Here is a 19,990-nt window from a genome sequence, read left to right on the forward strand (position 1 = left end):
GAAACTCTTGAACTCACATCTCCATGGTCCTAATTCAACACTATAACCATCTTGTCTTGGCGGGACTCAGCAGGGGAGAGGGGCGGGACTGCGTAGTGGTTACATCTCTCTGTCCTTACTCTGCTGCATCGTAGCCGCTTCCTCCCAATGGGATGGAACCTCCTGGGCCCTCAAACCAGTCAAAACTTGAGTCAAGTCTGCTGGGGGAAGTTAAGTATCTTTTCCCCCAGCCCCAAATCCTTGCTGGTAAGCTGTTGTCTGGACTCCCTACACTATTTCATTTCTAAGAAATTTGTTTAGAATGGGGAAACGTTGGTATTTGACTCTCACATACGCACACACCTTGGAGCACTTGTTTCTAAAGGGTGTGGGCAGCAGAAAGAGGCAGGTGGCACTATATGGGTGTTCTCAGGTTTACTGGTGTAAGAGGCAGTGAGGGAGAAAGGGCAGAACCTCGGAACAGAACTGGGGATGTATTTTTGTTTATTCGGTCAGTCGCTTCCAACTCTTCGTGACTTCATGGACCAGGCCACGCCAGAGCTTCCTGTTGGCTGTCACCACCCCCAGTTCCCCCAAGGTCGAGTCCGTCACCTCCAGAATATCATCCATCCACCTTGCCCTTGGTCAGCCCCTCTTCCTTTTGCCTTCCACTTTCCCCAGCATCAGCACCTTCTCCAGGGTATCCTGTCTCCTCATTATGTGGCCAGAGTACTTCAGTTTTGCCTTGAATATCATTCCCTCAAGCCAGCAGTCTGGCTTTATTTCCTGGAGTATGGACTGGTTTGATCTTCTTGCAGTCCAAGGCACTCTCAGAATTTTCCTCCAGCACCACAGTTCAAAAGCATCCATCTTCCTTCGCTCAGCCTTCCTTATGGTCCAGCTTTCGCAGCCATTGGTTACTACGGGGAATACCATTGCTTTAACCATGTGGACCTTTGTTGTCAGTGTGATGTCTCTGCTCTTCACTATTTTATCAAGATTTGTCATTCCTGTCCTCCCAAGAAGTAAACGTCTTCTGATTTCCTGGCTGCAGTCAGCGTCTGCAGTAATCTTGGCACCTAGAAAGACAAAAGTCTGTCACTGCCTCCACGTTTTCTCCCTCTATTTGCCAGTTCTCAATCAAGCTGGTTGCCATAATCTTGGTTTTTTTGAGGTTTAACTGCAACCCAGCTTTTGCACTTTCTTCTTTCACCTTTGTCATAAGGTTCCTCAGCTCCTCCTCGCTTTCAGCCATCAAAGTGGTATCATCTGCATATCTGAGATTGTTAATGTTTCTTCCAGCGATTTTAACTCCAGCCTTGGCTTCATCAAGCCCAGCACGTCGCACGATGTGTTCTGCGTACAGGTTGAATAGGTAGGGTGAGAGTATACAACCCTGCCGTACTCCTTTCCCCATCTTAAACCAGTCCATTGTTCCGTGGTCTGTTCTTACCATTGCTACTTGGTCGTTATACAGATTCCTCAGGAGGCAGACAAGATGACTTGGTATCCCCATACCACCAAGAACTTGCCACAATTTGTGATGATCCACACAGTCAAAGGCTTTAGAATAGTCAATAAAACAGAAATAGATGTTTTTCTGAAACTCCCTGGCTTTCTCCATTAGCCAGCGGATATTGGCAATTTGGTCTCTAGTTCCTCTGCCTTTTCTAAACCCAGCTTGTACATCTGGCAATTCTCGTTCCATGAATTGCTGGAGTCTACCTTGCAAGATCTTGAGCATTACCTTACTGGCATGTGAAATAAGTGCCACTGTTCCATAGTTTGAATATTCTTTGGTGCTTCCCTTTTTTGGTATGGGGATAGAAGTTGATTTTTTCCAATCTGGTGGCCATTCTTGTGTTTTCCAAATTTGCTGGCATATGGCATGCATCACCTTGACAGCATCATCTTGCAAGATTTTAAACAGTTCAGCTGGGATACCATCATCTCCTGCTGCCTTGTTATTAGCAATGCTTTTTAAGACCCATTCAACCTCACTCTTCAGGATGTCTGGCTCTAGCTCACTGACCACACCGTCAAATCTATCCCCGATATTATTATCCTTCCTATACAGATCTTCCGTATATTCTTGCCACCTTTTCTTGCTCTCTTCTGCTTCTGTTAGGTCCTTGCCATCTTTGTTTTTGATCGTACCCATTTTTGCCTGGAATTTACCTTCGATGTTTCTAATTTTCTGGAAGAGGATTGTATTATCTTCTTCCGCTTCCGCGCACTGCTTGTTTAAAAATAATTCCTTATCTCTTCTGGCTAACCTCTGGAATTTTGCATGTATAGGGGATGTATAGGGCTCTCATAAAAGCCTCCAGGGGGTGGAGATTTATGGAAATCTGGGTGGGGGTTCCAGGTGCAGAGGGCAGTGAGGGAAAAAGTGTGGAAAGGGAGCACAAGTTCTATGGGACTCGGGAGAGTGATCTGGGTATTTAGGGCAGTAAGGGGGAATGGGGCAGAGCTATTTAAGGAAGCAAGAAAGCTGTGGGCCTCTGGGAAGGGGTTGCAAGCATTTAAAGGAGCAGATATCTGTGGGGCTCTGGCAAGAGGCGCCAGGCTTAAGCAGCGGCAAGGGAAAATGGGTTGAGGTGTTTATGTGACAGAGATCTGTGGGCTCTGGAGAGCAGGTGGGTTCCAGGGACAAGGAGCAGTGAGTGGGTGGAGTCTTTTAACACAGAAGATGTTGTGGGCAGCTGAAGGTGGAAGAGCCCAAAAGAGCAGAGGTAAAGAAATGCCAAAAATGGAGGGGTTGAAATCTGGAATAATACACCACTAAAAATAGTGGGTGGGTGTTGTCAGGAGGGGGGACAACAGGGGTCTGTCCAAATGTGTTTGAACTTGCAGGCAATGTGACTTCACCATCTAGCCTGTCTTTTATAACATCTTGCCTGAGGAAGAGTTCTGGGGATCTTGAAAGCTTGCACAAGTTTGGGTGATATTTTGCTTGTCCTAACAAAGGTATTAAAGCAACATGGATTTGGGAAATTTTCATATGATCAATACGACTACCTTTCCTTTTGTGTGTGAGAGAGACTTGGAGAATACCACATTTATCTGTTCCGCAGCAAGGACCAGGAAGACTTTATACCGCCAGAAGCTGGGGTCCCCTCCAACTACTAGGCAGTGCTACCCAGTTTGGCTTCTATTGACTTTTATTGCCTAGAACTGCACCTAAAATTATCTCCTGCTTTGTTCATATAAAGACTGCCTCACTTCTTTCTGTGATCCACCAGCAAAAGGAGCCCCGTGAGTGTCAACCAGGAAGGATAACACTTCTGAGAACAGCTGGACTTTATATTCCCCAAAACAGAGGATCCAACGTTCTGCCCCCTCCAAACGTGTGGGGGATTCTGGGAGTTCTAGTCCAATACATCTCAAGGGCACCTGGTTGGAAAAGGCTGGCTCAAAAAAACCCCACACATCCATTTTGGGAAGCAGGAACCTGGACTCCATGGGCCCTTTGGTCTGAACCAACCAGACTCTATTTTTTTGAAACGGAGATCTATTTTGATGGTAAGTGAAACTCCATACACAGGGGCAGTCTATCTCAAATACTGAGGACCAAGAATACGAGAGGTCAGTTGCTCTCATGCCCTCTGTGGGACTCCAGACACCCTCTCAGAATCTGGATGCTGAATGAGATGGGTCTAATCCAGCAAGGCTCTTGTCCCTTAATCCGGCAGCAACTCAGAGCTCTGGGGCGTCTGCTGCAGCCCTGCCCCATAGACCGACCTCTCTCGATCCCAGGTGAATCTCCTCAGCCTCCTTTTTGTGGCCTCCAGACCAGCTTTCGGCTCCTTTCGTCTGTTATCTGTGGCCCTGCTTTTCCGTGGTTTCATCTCAGGAACTTCAGGGGAGCTGTTCCGTTTCTCCCTGGAAAGTGGGCAGAGAGAGAGTATTCTAGGGGGACACTGATGAGATCCTCTGTCTTTCCCCTCACCCTCGGATTGAACAAACCTTCCGGAAATTTCACCCTGCTGCTCTTCTCGCCTTCACAATGTAGTTTCTTCTACATTCCCTGCACTGTAGTAAGCTAGCACTTCAAGGGGAACAGTTCAGCAGAGGCTCCTCCTTGGATTGCTTCTTTTCTACATGCAGTGATGATGTTGGTTTTGGTTTCCCCCACCCTGCCGATCAGGGGGCAGAATTAAAAAATACGAGCCTTGCTGGATCAAACCAAGTGCGCCCACAGTCCTGTGTCCTGCCTCCCACGCTAACCCACCAGATGCCTCAAGGGAGCCCACAACCTGGGCAAGAAAATGACAGCCCTCCCTTTCCTCCAGCATCTGACACTGCAAAGTTATACTGCCTTGGAACATGGAAGATCTGTTTATCTGCAATGGCTAACAGCCATCAACAGACCTCTCCCAGTGGAGGCTGGAGGCTCCGATTTCGGTGGGGCTGTGAATCCATTCTGTGCTTCAGTCAGAACCAGCCAGAACTCTACAGGAGCTCTCCAAGGTGCTGGGCCTGTTTTGGAGAGTGGGTTCAGCACCTTGGATAGCTCCTTTAGCATTCTGGGCACCACATTTTAAGAAGGATGCAGACAAGCTGGAGAGGGTTCAGAGGAGGGAAACGAGGATGACCAGGGGACTGGAAACAAAGCCCTGTGAGGAGAGACTGAGAGAACTGGGCATGTTTAGCCTTGAGAAGAGGAGACTGAGGGGAGGGAGATAGGATAGCGCTCTTCAAGGACTTGAAAGGCTGTCGCAGAGAGGAAGGCCAGGATCTCTTCTCCATCATCCCAGACTGCAGGACACGGAAGAATGGGCTCAAGTTCCAGGAAGCCAGATTCCAGCTGAACATCAGGAGAAACGTCCTGACTGTTAGAGCAATACGACCACGGAACCGATTCCCTGGGGAGGCGGTGGGCTCTCCCACACTGGAGGCATCAAGACGAGGCTGGACAGCCACCTGTCAGGGATCCTCTGACTTGGGTTCCTGCATTGAGCAGGGGGTTGGACTCGGTGGCCTTGTAGGCCCCTTCTAGCCCTACTATTCTAGGATTCTATGATTCTGGCTGATTCTGATGGAAACCTGGAATGGATTCACAGCCCCACCGAAATCGGAGCCGCCAGCCTCCCCTGAACTCTCCTCCTCCTCCTCAACTTGGACTAACCAGCTAAGAAAGTACAGCCAGTGCCACCTCTTGGATCTGGAACTCCCAGCAATCACCCCCAACAAGCCTTCAGATGTGTTGGACAATAGATCCCATCATCCCTGACACTTGCCATCCTGGCTGGAGATGATGGAACTCGCCAGGGACACATCTGGAGGGAGGCTGAATTGTGTCCTCCCTCTTCCTGAAGGAAAAATCTCCAGCGCCCCTGATAGTTTGGCTTGTCCCTTCTCAGAATCTTTTCTAGCTCTGCGAATCAGTGGTCCACGGAAGGGGATCCGGAGAAGGGGTGCGCGGTTACCTGGAGAACACCAGAAGGCCAGGTTTGACTCTCAGGAGGGCTAGATATGTTCTGCACCCATAGCATGAACAAAAACAAATACAACCCGCTCTGGCTCTCTACTTTTCCCAAAATGGCCTTGACCTCTCTTTGGGCACCACCAAAACTTGTTGGTTTCCCCACTCTTGTGCAGTGTTTCCCCATTCTAAAAGGCTGAAAAGCCCCTCCTAAGGCTTAGTGACTGGCAGGAAGAGTTGTAAGCTAAAATAGGCTGGCATTTTGGCCACACCCCCTTTGTCTTCAGCCACACCCACCATTGGAACATGGCCCCTGAAAGCTTCTCCAACATGGAATTTGGCCCTCGGGCTGAAAAGGGGCTACAAAATAATAGGGCAATAATAGGCCCGGACTAAAAAATAATAGGCTGGTAGTTTGGCCACACCCCTTTGTCTTTGGCCAAAATCCTTTTGTCTTCAGCCCCGCCCACCATTGGAACGCGGCCCCTGAAAGCTTCTCCAACATGGAATTTGGCCCTCGGGCTGAAAAGGGGCTACAAAATAATAGGGCAATAATAGGCCCGACTAAAAAATAATAGGCTGGTAGTTTGGCCACACCCCTTTGTCTTTGGCCACACCCCTTTGTCTTTGGCCACACCCCTTTGTCTTTAGCCAAAATCCTTTTGTCTTCAGCCCCACCCACCATTGGAACGCGGCCCCTGAAAGCTTCTCCAACATGGAATTTGGCCCTCGGGCTGAAAAGGGGCTACAAAATAATAGGGCAATAATAGGCCCGGACTAAAAAATAATAGGCTGGTAGTTTGGCCACACCCCTTTGTCTTTGGCCACAACCCTTTTGTCTTTGGCCACAACCCTTTTGTCTTCAGCCCCGCCCACCATTGGAATGCAGCCCCTGAAAGCTTCTCCAACATGGAATATGGCCCTCAGGCTGAAAAAGCTTCAATGCCCCCTGATCTAAAGACATAACACAAAAGGAAAAAGGAGAGGGAAGAGGGAGGAAGAAGCAAGTGGACTTTCAATAGGGCTGGTGCCATGTCCCTGTCTCCCACCTCACCTCCCTTTGCTGCACCTTGCTGGAAAGACTGCTTGGAGGTGGGGTGGGGTGGGGGGAAACAGCTGATTTCAGCTCAGCAGAAAGTCGCCAGACAATGGGGGATCTGCGTGGGAGATTGAGAGCCCATGTGCTTACCCATCGCCCGAGGGTGGGCTGTGCACCAGCAGTTCATCCCGCAACGAACTCAGGACTTGCGTGATCAGCAGGTGGTGTCTGCTCGTTGTGGTCTCCTGCAGTCTCTGTAGGAGCAGCTGGGTGGGAAGCTGAAAGTCTGGGGAGGGGGCTGCAGGCTGGAGGTCAGGCTGGGATGGAGAACCGAAAGCTGCCGGTTACTAGGTTACCTCTGGGGGCCAACCTGTGCTCAACCTCTCTGTTGGGAAAGCCCCCTGGGAGAATATAACTGGCTTTTGCAACATATTTTTAATACACTTTTATTGTGTTTTAAATGTATTTTGACTGTGTTCAGATTTTAAAGTGGGGTAGGGAACTCTTCCTGCTCTGGGGACCAGAGTACCTATTGGGACAAACTCCCCCACCCCACCCTCAGTGGGGGCAATGATTTTATGTATTTATTTCATTTCTATACTGCCCAATAGCCAAAGCTCCCTGGGTGTTTCACAGAAATTAAAACCACAATGTGCAGCATAAAAGAATATAAAATATGAAAATTTAAAACTACAGTATAACCTTACAACCAGAATAAAACCTAGCAGCAATGCAGAGATTTAAAGTACAGATTTTATGTATTTATTTGCTACAATACTGGGAGAATAAAAAGGTGGCACCAGAAGGAGTGCAATGTAGGCACCAGGTGAACCTCTCTAGGGAGCTCATTCCACAGCTGGGGTGCCACAGCAGAAAAGGCCCTCTTCCTGGTAGCCACCTGCCTCACTTCCTTTGGGAGGGGCTCCCAAGGACCAGGAGATGATCTTAGGGTCCAGGCAGGCACAGGCATTTGTCCTGCAAGTCAGATTTTCTCCATCCCTGTTTTAAAGTGGTAAGTGAGGTGCACTGTGTGTGTGTGTGTGTGTGTGTGTGTGTGTGCGCGCGTGTGCGCATGCACATGAATCCCCCGGGGCATGTTCCGATTGCACTAATCGACTAGGCCTTGCACATCATGAGTTAGGGGGCATAGATCAATAGCAGAGCACATATTTCCATGCAGGTGGTCCCAAGTTCAATTTCTGGCATATCCTGTTAATGATGAAAAAGACCCTTTTCTGCCTAAAGCCCTAGAGAGCCCCAGTCAGTCATGGAACACAATGCAGGGCTAAATGGACCACAGGCTGGACTCAGTATAAGGCAGCACTGTATCTTTAGGGAACCTCTACAGCTTTGTCAGCACCCTGAAAAAGCCCATCATACACTGGTGTGATATGCAGAAGGTCCAACATTAAATTAGGGATGCTTCCAAAATTCTCTTCTCCCTTCTGCAGCCCTGTTTCCAAAGTGAAGAGAATTTCATTTTCCCTGAAGTTAGATGCTTTGTTGTTGTTGTTGTTCAGTCGTTCAGTCGTGTCCGACTCTTCGTGACCCCATGGACCATAGCACGCCAGGCCTTCTAGGCCCTAACATTTAGGGAATCGTTCATCAAGACTTCAGTTAAAAAAAAAAAATCAAAATTTTATTCTGCACATTTTGTCTTGCCTGTGGGCTTCCTGTGGGCAGCTGGTTGGCCACTGTGTGAACAGAATGCTGGACTAGATGGACCCCTGGTCTCATCCAGCAGGGCTCTTCTTATGTTTTATGTAATGTTCAGTTCCTTCAGTTCATGTATATCTCCTTATCAGTGTGCATGTAATAATCATTGCTCCTTAGAATACTGAACTAAAGTAATGTTTAATTATTTTTAACTAAAGTAATGTTAACTAAACTTTAACTAAAACTTTAGTTTTTAACTAATGTTTTAAAAAAATGTTTTTAACTCTTTTAACATTGTTTTATTCCTTTATCATGTTGTTCACTGCTCGAAATCTTCTGATGAGGAGCGGTATACAAATATTGCAAATAATAAATAAATAATGAGTGCCAACAGAATTTTAACCAAAACGGGGCCACTGAGAAAAAAGAATCAGGTATCACCATGCTCCTTGAGGAACCACAAGGTTTGCAGAAGCACAAATAATTTCTAAAAACCTAAGAAGGGCAAATCCACACACAAGAAACCCAGCCCAATAGGGGAAGAGCATGCTCTGTGGCCAAGAAATGTAGAATGCAAGTTGGAAAAGTGTCACAACAACCTCTTTGTCATCACGAGAACTGTGCGAGGTAGGTTAGCTTGCAAAATGGTGACTGGTAACCCAGCAAGCTTCAAGCCTGAGGGGGAATTTGAACCTGGGAATTGTGGGGAAGCAGAACTGGCTAAGACTTAGGAGAAACCCCCTAACGGTGGAACAGACACAGGGGGGGCTCCGATGTCAATGGGGCAGCAAATCTGCTCTGGGTTTCAGTCAGAACTCTAAAGGAGCTATCCAAGGTGCTCACAGCTCTTTTAGAATTCTGACTGGAACTCCAAGTGGATTCAATGCCCCACTAACACAAGAGCCACTAACCTCCACTGACAATAACCCCTATACCATAATGCTTCTGGGCATTGATAAATCCATCTTTGTATTATTGGATGTACAGTTTTAACGATATATTTTTGTGGGGTGCAGTGATTTAGCGATGCAAACCAGGATGCAAATATGGCAGTTAAGTGTGCATGCTCCAATTCTGCATTTCATTGTAGACATTCTCCTAGTTAAAGTGGAATTCAGAAGAAGCAGAACGTAGAGTGACCTTCTGGAATTATAAAGGAACGGAATACGTGGGGGAACCTGCTTGTTCTTCATTCGAAGCCTCAGTGCCTGCCCACAGAACCAGGTAACCATCCACAAAGCACTTACCGCCCACCCTGATTAAGTAAATGTTTCCTTACTGCATCTGTTGAATTGTCTATCTGTAGTGGAGCCTGTTGCTGTGGGATGACCTTGGGGACGAAAAGTAGCGTTTTGAATTGGGGTTGAAGAGTCAGGATGGTTGGCGAGTTGTTTTTCTGAAGCTGTGTTGATTCTCCCAGCTGTGACTGGGTTCCTTTGGGTGTCTTTGCGTCAGAACTGGCGGCTCCAAAGGAGTCAGCTGATGGAGGCCATGAAACATCCTCATCCTGGGAATGAATAGTGGCCGTCTCTGTGGTGCGATCTCCTCCTTCTTCTCCAGTGGTGGCCGTCTCTGTGGTACAGTCTTCTTCTCCTTCAATGAGGCCTTCACCACTGGCATCTCTGGTGGTCGGTGAAGGACACCCATTGTCTTGGAGGTCCCTCTCCAACATTTCCTCTTGCCAAGAGTCCAAGGGATCCATGATGCTCTCCAGAATGGGTCGCAGGTCAACCAGAATCTTTCTGATGGCACACTTTCCTGGAGTTGCTACATTTGTCAGAGTGGACAATGGAGGGCTCACAGTAGGGGATTTTGGAGGAGTAGATTCTCTTCTTTCTTTCACTTCATCTTCTGGGATGCCACCCAGGCAGAGATGTGACGGTTTCATTTTTCCATTCTTTTTGCCCAGTGTGCAGCCCTCACTCTCTGGACGTAGTTTTGATGATGCTGCCACATCATGGCCACACCTCTCCGTTTCCTTGGTTACCGCTGAAATAAAAGAGCATTTTGAGGTAACAAATAGGATCCAGGTAGGTAGGTAGGTAGGTGGACAGATGCAGGAGATGGAGGGATGGAAGGATGGAGGGATGGATGGATATCCAGAATCCAGATAGATAGAGGATCTAGACAGATGATCTAGGTAGAAAGATGGTTGGTTAGAGGGATGTATAGAGGGATGGGTACAGGATCCAGGTAGGTAGGTCCAAACTCTCAAATCTTAATTCCTCTGTTTATGGACAACCCAGAATAAACAGAAATAATGTCAAAACATCACTCATCCCATAATCCACTAAAATAATTATCAAAAATTCACATCTCAGTATGTTGTCAATAATAAAATTCATGAATGAATATTCATTCATCCAACTTGTATCCTACTGTTCCATTAGATCTAGATATAAACAAATGAATGACCAAACCAAGGTAGGTTTACAACTGTTTAGTTAACTGTTTCGGCCTCCAGCTTTCCTCAGTAATAGAGCTGAAACTTCAGATGAACCAAGGCAACACTTTTAGGAATGCTCAGGCTGGGAGACTTCTAAGGAGTGTAGCATGTGCAAGAGAGTCCTCTTTGACTTATTGACTTATTACATTTATATCCCGCCTTTTTTCCTCTGTAAGGAACCCAAGGCGGCATACATAATCCTCCTCCTCTCCATTTTATCCCCACAACAACAACCCTGTGAGGTAGGTTGGGCTGAAAGTCTGTGACTGGCCCAAAGTCACCCAGTGAGCTTCCATGGCTGAGCTGGGACTAGAACCCGGATCTCCCGACTCCCAGTCCAACGCCCTAGCCACTACACCACACTGGCTCTTTTAATAAAAGAGACTTCTATACATCCATATGTGTGTTGCTTGGGGATTAAACCTGCCTGCAGTGTGCTTGCTTCTGTGCCCTAATGCCTGCTCAAGCTGTTCATTAAACAAATGATTAAAAAAGAAGCATAACTCTCCAGTGCTTTGAACCTTGAAGGGAACTCATGCTGTAAACGGTACTCAGGGTGTGTGCGATCCAACCCTACTATTCTATGGTCTTGAAGGCCCCTTCCAACCCTACTATTCTATGGTCTTGAAGGCCCCTTCCAACCCTACTATTCTATGGTCTTGAAGGCCCCTTCCAACCCTACTATTCTATGGTCTTGAAGGCCCCTTCCAACCCTACTATTCTATGGTCTTGAAGGCCCCTTCCAACCCTACTATTCTATGGTCTTGAAGGCCCCTTCCAACCCTACTATTCTATGGTCTTGAAGGCCCCTTCCAACCCTACTGTTCTATGGTCTTGAAGGCCCCTTCCAACCCTACTATTCTATGGTCTTGAAGGCCCCTTCCAACCCTACTATTCTATGATTCCTCTGGAGCAGCTGCCCATCCCCTGTTTAGCCAAAGCTAACAGAGGACAGGCAGTTGTTCTGGACGAGAGTCATCCAAAGACATCGCCCACGGCACAGGCCGTCTCCTGGGATACAGCCCCAGTCTCCACAATGCCTGGCTCTGAGGAAGGACTCCATCAGAGCCAGGCATCTGGCAGGATGGGAACAAACAGGGGGAGAGGGCAGCAGAGGGGAGAAAGAGGAAGATGGGAGAACAGCAGTGAGTGGAGGGAGGGGGCAGTGGCAGTGGAAGCAGGGAGGAGCAGGAGGCAGCAGCGTGGGCCTTTGGCCGCACCATGCCCAAGGGCACCCTGAATTCTAGTGCCGGACCTGTGTGTGATTAACCAGTACACACGCCACACACCAATACACACATCCCAATACACACACTAATACACACACCACATACCAATGGTCCCTGGATGAAAAGAGAGACACACTGGTAACATCCCTCTTCTCATCCCAGGCCTGAACACTCCATCACCTGTCCAGCAGTTATAGACTTCTCATTACATGTCAGTGGGTCCGGTCCAGACTTAGCCATGCTTAGAGAAGGCCCGTAGTTGAAACCAATGGGACTACTGGCTGACCTCTCAAATTGATTTCAATGGGTCTGCTCCAAGGGTCCTCAATCTTTTGGGATTATTGGGCGCATCTGGAACTTCGAGGAAGTGTCGTGGGGGCTCTCACACAATGGCTGCTGTGGGAGTGGGGGGTGCCCATTCATAAAATGGCTGCCAGGCTGGGCGTGGCCGGTCACAAACACCCATTTCCCAGAAGGCAAACTGGTGAGATTAAAAGAAAAGTCACTTGGCCAAGGACTTAAGACCGAGGCTGAGGTGAGGTCTGAGCACCAAAACACAAAAACACTCTTTGAGCCCAAATAAAGGTGGTGCTGGAGGGCAGAACTTTCCTTTGGAGCCTCCCACTGCAAAAACTAATTAAAAAACAAGAAATAAATTAAAAAATTAAGGGGAGCCTGGCAGGTACCAAGAGCATCACACTGGAGTCCCCAGGTCTAAGCTGAGCACAATGAAGTCAAGATCCAGCCCAATATGCTGAATTTATTTCCACCAGAACAGATTGTATGGCCAGAACAGGGTTAAAAAACAAGAAATTGGTGGCTCTTTTGGTTAAAGATCTCCTGGGGCCGGGGACATAATAACTGAACACACTCCCCAGTGAGATTGACAGTATCATTTTGGCAGCAGGCAAAGACCATTTTTTATAAATACAGCAATTTTACTCTTTCACATGGCCTGCTTTCATTGATGCTACTCGAGTGTTTCTCTCTTATTATTCATTGTTTTATGGTTCAGCTAAATTCTTTTTCTGACTCCCCCACACACACCTCCCCCTAAATTGTATTGTAAAGCACCCTGGGAATTTTATTAGAGAGGTAGTTCTTTATTTATTTAATAAATAAATAAATACATAACATAATAGTCTTGGTGCACAAAACAGCAGGCACTGCATAGTGCCTTAGTGCTCACGTGCACTTCTTTATAGACAAGTGCAACTCAGGACATGCAGAGATCTATTTATTTATCTATTTGAAGTATTTTTATCCTGCTCCTCAGCCAAAAAGCTTCCCGGAGCAACTTACGTACAGTCAGTAAAACAAGACAGTACCTGCCTGCAAGCTTGCAATCTAAAAAGTCACGACACACAAGGCAAAAGGAATTGGGAGGGAAGAGGAAAGGAGAAACAAAAAATGCCCTGCAACAGCCATTCTCGACCTGGTGCCTTCCAGATGTGTTGATTGCAATGCCCATCATTCACAGCCAGCACGTCTGTGGACATTTCCATGGATATGGGTCCAAATCTGGCATTTCGGGTAAGGCAATGCTTGGGGCTGCATTGGGGCAGCATTTTGTACAGTGAGCACAAACCGCTCAGCCCTACCTTTGGCTCGGGCCTTGCGCCAGGGGACACGGAACACGAGGTCAGTCCAAAAGATGCGTGGCAACCTCGACGACTCCTGGTTACCCAAACTGACTGGCACCATGGCAGATACTGTTGACCTTTTCCAAGGGTAACACGGTTGCCTGCTGTGATGAAGGATGACAGAAGAGTACAATGTGGGTGAAAGAAAGAATGATACAAGGATCAGATGAAGGAGAGACAAACATCGTTTCTAGGGCAATGGAAACGCCTCTCCGAGGTACAAACCAGCCACAGTGCCAAGGCCAAATAGATCTTGCAGGTCACGTCCTCTGTTTACAGTGAAATGGTGTAATGTTTTCTTCTGTGGATGGAGAATGAACTAAATTTATGACACTAGACAAAAAGCCAGACGTCTCGCTCAGCGGCTTAGTAAGGGCAGCATGCCAGCTATAGAATGCTGCTGGGAGTGGGGTCGGAAGAGAAGATGTGTGTGAATAATTGCAAGTTTGACTCAGGCACTGAAATGGCGGCTTAGAAATAGAAATGATGGAGCGTCCTTAATCCTTAATCCATCCTTCCTGTTCAGCTTTTGTGTTGCAAAGTAGCCGACACTAATGCATGCAGTGGTGACCCCTACATTCAGCCCATCTTGTGCCCAAGCTTGGGAGATGGAGCTTGGCTATTGCTGAGATAAAACTGCACACAAAGACAACATCCTGGGGATAGAATTTTGGGCAATAGTATCAACTACCCCTTTCAATACAATTTCAGCTACCTCTCCAATAGTTAAGAAGTGGGCAACCTAAACCCCAGGGGCAAAATCCAGCCCTCATGGCACCCCCCACAAAGCCATGCCTTTCCCCCTTTTCTCCCGACAACTTATCGTTTGGTGGTTTCCTGGCTTTTGTGCAGTTTTTCTCCCATTCTAAAAGGTTGAAATGCCTCTCCGAAGGCTGATGACTGGCAGGAAGAGCTTGAAACTACAATATGCTGGCATTCTCTGTGTTTTGGGCCTTACTCCTTTTGCCTCTGGGCCTGCTTCCATTGCTTTCAGCCCTGCCTGCCCCTGGAACGTGACCCCCAAGATCTCCGAAATTGAATTAGACCCTCAGGCTGAAAGAGGTTCAGCACCCCTGCAATAGTCACTTTTGGTTCAAAACAGAGCCGCAGTTGCACAAAGTATTCACACTCATTCCCTTGCAGAGGAGTGGTTCAGCTCTTGCGAGGTGCTTCTCTCTCCTTCCTACAGCTCACTTCTTGCACAGCTGCCCTGAAGAACTGCTTGTTCATGTATTCCACTGTGGCAATAAAACACATTTGATGGAAAGGGGAAAAAAAGAAAAAAGCAAGCGATAAGGCAATCACTCAAATCTAAAAGATGCAAGGAAGATTTGATTAAGGTCACTCACTCCACTTTGACGGAGAGATTGTTGGCAGGCAGGTCAGATCAGGGATCGCTTAGCTTGTGTGATCCCCTGGATTCTGTCTCACAACCTGGATTTCTTGCAATCTTGGGCCCCAGTCCGTGGCTTTCTCCAACGTTCTCCTCCCAGATATTGTCTCTGCTGTGTTCAGACACACCAAGTAACTAAGCAATGAAGAGTGAAATGGGCTCCAACAACCAACCCACAAACCACAAGAAGGAAATCACCTTTAAATTTTCAGTAACCGCTCCAGAGTCTCTCCATGGTGGGTGGAGAGAGGGCAAGGCTAGTCTTAAAGTAGAATAATGTTTGTTTTTCTGCAGGCATTGGAGAAGCTGCCAAGAATAAGGAGAAATATGAGCCAATTATGATGATAGCATTAGAATTTATTCACACACCTCCACCGTCCCTTTATTATCACGAAATATTGTGCATAGACAAAATCACAAGAAAATAAAAGCAGTAAGTGATAGGAAACGGAACCAAACAGGATAAAAAAACAAGCAGGATTTTTAAAAACTATTAAAAGTAGTTAAAAATAAGTTATTGTAGCATAATAAAAGATCACAACAAAGAGCAGGTATAATTCTTTAGAAAACCAGGAATTACACAGAGTGAAACCATTGGAAAGAATCAATTCCCCATATTGGACTCCACAGGTCTCCAAAGTTAATTGATAGAGGAAAATGTAATTTGAGATAAACTGTCAGTATCAGCAATAAAAGTGTCTCCCCACTTTTTTTAAAGAAACAATTCCGGTTTTAAACAGTTAATAGAATGCACTAGATTTGTGATTAACTGTCACCTTCACCAATGCAAGTGTCTGCTATAATTAAAAACAAACAAACAAGCATTCCCATTTTAAATGCTGGGCACAGTCCTATGCAGGTTGATACAAAAAATAGTCCTACAACTCCCAGCATTGATTGATTGATTGATTGATTGATTGACTGATTGATTGCATTTATACTCTGCCTTTTTTCCTCTTGCAAGGAACCCAAGACGGCTTACATTATCCTCTCCATTTTATCCTCACAACAACAACCCTGTGAGGTGGGTTGGGCTGAGAGTGTGTGACTGGCCCAAAGCCACCCAGTGAGCTTCCATGGCTGAGTGGGGACTAGAACCCGGATCTCCCAGCTCCTAGTCCAACACTCTTGCCACTGGGGAATGCTGGGAGGCATAGAACCCTTTTCTGTCTAAACATGCATGGGGTTGCACATTTAATCCCCCCGCCCCCGCACCTTCCCTCCCTATTCCTTTTTCTCTGTGTATTGTGTCTTTTTAAATTGTAAACCTGCAGGGGCAGGGAGTGCCTTGTTTTACTGATTGTATGCAAGCTGCTCCAGGAATCATTTTGGCTGAGGAATAGGATAAAAATAATTAAATGAATAAACAGATCTTTGGGCAGGATGCATGTGGATGGAAGTCATCAATTGCACATGTATATAAATGTGTGCACATGATCACTAAGGAACCGGGAATCTTTTTGGCTGAGGAGCACCATAAAAACAATTTAAATAACTAATAAATAGAATCTCACCATTCCAACCCAGAATCCTAAAGTGCAGAGATTTCAGCTGCCATCTAATCCATCAGCAAACCTGCCCAAAGGACGGATAATCCCATCTCCTAAAGGTCAGCCTACAGGATGCCCTAATGTTTAAGGCCTAAAGAAGGAAACAATAGAGGTTCATAGGGAGAATGCCTTCTAAGTGATGGCCTCCAGTTATGGAATGAGCTCCCCCCTGAGGCTTGCCTCTGTTCCCCACCAGGTTAAGACTGCCCTCTACTCCTAGGCATTTAATGGCATACAAGGGGGCTTTTCTGTCAGCTGCCTTGAACAGGTTTAGAATTGAAATTGTTTACTGAAATTGTTTTTAGCTGTTTAAAGTATTAAAATTTTGTACATTAAAATGTTTAGATTATGTTTTATTATAATGTATCTGTGGTTTGTAGTTTTTGCAAATTGTTGTGAACCTCCTAGAGATTGGGCCTTATAGAAATTAAACACATAAATAAATAATAAGATATACTGTTGCAGAGTGCAGAGAAAACAGAGTTTGTCTCCCTCTGGGATAACTAGAACTCAGATACCACCCGTCACATTTTTTTTAGGACTGCATTCTTTCCCCTGGCTAACCAGGGAGATCAGGATCAGTTGTATTTGTGTGTGATTTTAAAGTTAATTTTTAAAAATATAAATGCTTATAGAAATTGCCGATGGCATATGCCTTCTCAAAAGAGCATTCCCCCCCCACACACTCACTTTCATACACGGAAGGCATGCCTTTCCTATGACGAATTCTGCCACAACAGATGCGTGCATCGTCTAAACATGAAATAAGCGTGTTTCTCACTTCAAGAAACATTTCTCCCCCTGCAAATCTATATGAGTGCAATCTGATGAATCGATTGAATTTCTGCAGTGAGGCTGCAACCCTAATTCAAACTCGTAAGATTCATCTTGTTTCATTAATGCAGCCTTCATCAGCCTGGCTCCCTCTGGACATGTTGGACTATGCCTCCCCCATCATCCAGAGCTCGGGATGATAGAAATTGTAGACCAACACATCCAGAGGGTGTGAGGCTGGCGAAGGTTGCATTAATCAACAGTTCTACGTTTGATACATGTATATTCCACCCCTGGGGTGCCCTACGGGAGCCACCCATTTACTCCCCTTTTTAATTCTCACAACAACCTGGTGAAGTAGGTTAGGCCAAGAGATAAGTGACTGGCCCAAGATCACCTAATGAACTGATTCATGACTGAGCAGGGGATTTGAACTCTATACTCCCTAGGCCTAGTCCAGCACCCTGATGACTCCAATATGCTGGCTCGGATGGAATTTGCCTCTTGGGAAGGCCATAAGCAGGACAGAATAATGGCTGTCCATTGCTGTTTGCAGCACGTTGTAAATACAGGTAGGCTGCTTTTGAGCATGGAAGATCCATCCACCGTCATGTGTTATAGCAGGGGTGGGAAGGCAGTAGTCAGAAAGAGAGTGGCAGAGAGATAAAAGAGGGTGGCAAAAACAGAGAGAGAAAGGGGGGGCTGAAAGAGAGGGAGAGAGAAGGTGTGGCAGAGAGAGAGAGAAAGCAAGAGAAAAAAGGTGGCAGAGAGAAAAGGGGGTGGCAGAGTGAGAGAGAGAGAGAGAGAGAAGGGGATGGTAAAGAACTGGGGCGGCAGGGGAAGAGAGAGAGAGAAAAGGGGTCACCCAACCCACATTTCGCTCCACCCAGTCCAGTCCCTGACGAATTACCCGGAAGGGAATGCTGTCCTCATCAGAAAACAACATGCATGCTGGCTCCGAGCCATTGATAGACGCATCCTGTGTATAGTGACTCAAAAGCCTTCTCCCCCTCCTTTATTTGTTCTCATTATGCTGAAATGGATGCTCCACCTTCAGTGGCAGTCTACCTCTTAATACCAGGAGCTGGCGGAGAAACCACAGAGAAGAACGGTTCTCTTTTCTTTGTTCATGACCTTCTTGTGGGCTTCCCAAAGGCATCTGGCGGTCTCCTGTTGGAAATAGGATACTGGGTTGAATGGACATTTGATCCTGATACAGCAAAGCATTAAAAAAAAAAAACTTGTGTTCTAAGCCTGAAGCTATGTAGATTTCATTTAAAGAGATTAAATTGCACAGTAAATAGCAGCAGCAATCATCACAACAACAAATATTGCAACTGTAAATAATAATAACAATAAAATATTTCACCGCTAATAATAACAATGATAAAAATATTGCACCACAAATATTATCATTAGTATTTCTATATATTTATTTATTTAAAACATTTTTATCCTGCTGCTCAGCCAAGACAGCTCTTGGAACGGCTTACATATAATCAGGAAAAGAGGACAGCCCTTGCCTGCCGGTTTACAATCTAAAAAGACAGGACACAAAAGGAAGAAGGGGAGGGGAGGGAAGAGGAAAAAAGCAAATGGTCTTTCAGCAAGGCTTAGGAATGGCCCTATTTCCCATCTCAACTCTCCTTGCTGCAACCTGCTGAAATGGCTGTTAGCTATTACTATTACTATTATTATATTTTATTTAAAATAATTTTTAGGCCATCTGTAAGGGCAGAACCCTCCCAAGGCGGTGCAGAAGTTTAAAAAAAATGCAGAACTATGCAAAACAAATGCAATATAAAAGCCATGACTCAGTCTTCATTAAAATACTATATGAAAACAGATAACACCAATAAAATCAGCAGCCCACAGACTGTGGAAAGGCTGAAAAAAACAAAAGAGTTTAGAGGTCTTTCCAGAGGTGTGGGGCCACCACTGAGAAGGCCCTCTGCCTTGTACTAGCCAGCTGAATTGCCATAATAATGATGATGATGATGATGCAGCCCTTATTTTTAATTATTGCTAATTATCAGCAAAATATGGAACGCTTCACGAATTTGCGTGTCATCCTTGCGCAGGGGCCATGCTAATCTTCTCTGTATCGTTCCAATTTTAGTATATGTGCTGCCGAAGCGAGCACGAACTTATGCTCTGTTCAAGTTCTATATATACCTCTAAGCATTACATTTTTGTAGGACATGATGATTAATCCAAAGCTATTTTTATCTTGGCACTGTCTTCTGTATTACTTCGAATAAAGAAAACCATTACATCGCTGTCTTATAGAGTGAAGTTTTGAAGAAATTTAAGCAAAACCTCAGAAGAGATTAGAACTTGCTTCCACGGTGCATGATGGGAAGGGGCGGGAAGGCCTGCTTATGGAAATAAACGGGCTTTGCGTTGGGCGGGAGAGGGAGAACAAAGAGGTATACAAAAACTACGAGTGCGCTACAGGCTCCTCACTTCCGGATCCCATTCCAGTTCCTCCCAGTATCCATATGCGGTCCAAAAATTATAAGAATTACATAAAAACAATTGAAAAGAGGTCAGTTAAAAAAAGGGGGCAAGAGTTGAGGTTCCCTTTCGCTATTGCAGATCATCAGTCTCTCCAACGAGTTCCAAAATTATATTATTATTATTATTATTATTTGTTGCTTTTAAAAACAATTATTTTAACGGAAAGATCAACATGGTACAATCAGAAACCAGAAGAGAGAGAGAAAAAAAAAACATCAATCCTTTCGACATCTCCTGCTTGAAAAAGCCTCGATTTCCCTATCCAATGCCTTATCAGGACAGGCAGAAATTCAACAGGTAGAGTTATGCATTAATGGAGCGTGGGGCGAATAA

General features: G+C 45.9%; 2 protein-coding genes and 1 non-coding gene across 13 annotated transcripts in view; 1 reads left to right on the forward strand and 2 right to left on the reverse strand.

Moving 5' to 3' along the window:
* Positions 1-1,817: 1,817 nt before the first annotated feature.
* Positions 1,818-19,271, reverse strand: LOC146333690 (uncharacterized). Of its 10 annotated transcripts, none has more exons than XM_084825542.1 (9): positions 18,631-19,271; positions 18,048-18,307; positions 15,012-15,119; positions 14,770-14,925; positions 14,507-14,658; positions 13,379-13,524; positions 9,382-10,091; positions 6,597-6,763; positions 1,818-3,864 (listed from the first exon to the last, which is right to left on the reverse strand). In XM_084825542.1, the coding sequence occupies exons 5-9, from the start codon at positions 14,551-14,553 to the stop codon at positions 3,663-3,665; spliced, it is 1,272 nt and encodes a 423-aa protein (XP_084681668.1). In that variant the 5' UTR covers positions 14,554-14,658; positions 14,770-14,925; positions 15,012-15,119; positions 18,048-18,307; positions 18,631-19,271; the 3' UTR covers positions 1,818-3,662. The 10 variants fall into 10 exon arrangements, with proteins under 10 accessions (XP_084681668.1, XP_084681669.1, XP_084681667.1 ...); XM_084825543.1 differs by adding an exon at positions 16,328-16,454 and having other exon boundaries at positions 18,206-19,271; XM_084825541.1 differs by adding an exon at positions 16,328-16,454 and having other exon boundaries at positions 18,048-19,271.
* Positions 8,294-19,990, forward strand: part of TMEM259 (transmembrane protein 259) — a 45,454-nt gene continuing 33,757 nt past the window's right edge. The window contains exons 1-2 of one of the 2 annotated variants that reach the window (XM_084825536.1): positions 8,294-9,326; positions 10,012-10,114. The gene's annotated coding sequence lies outside the window, so the exon portion shown is untranslated. Of the gene's footprint in view, positions 10,115-19,990 lie in introns of both variants that reach the window. The other variant, XM_084825537.1, reaches the window with a different exon arrangement.
* Positions 19,174-19,280, reverse strand: LOC146333692 (U6 spliceosomal RNA). The gene has a single exon (XR_014786525.1). It is a non-coding gene; the product is annotated as a U6 spliceosomal RNA (small nuclear RNA).

Source organism: Heloderma suspectum, chromosome Z (assembly GCF_057233095.1).
Source record: "Heloderma suspectum isolate Gila_16-S chromosome Z, 16-S_ref, whole genome shotgun sequence".
Classification (NCBI taxonomy): Eukaryota; Metazoa; Chordata; class Lepidosauria; order Squamata; family Helodermatidae; genus Heloderma; species Heloderma suspectum.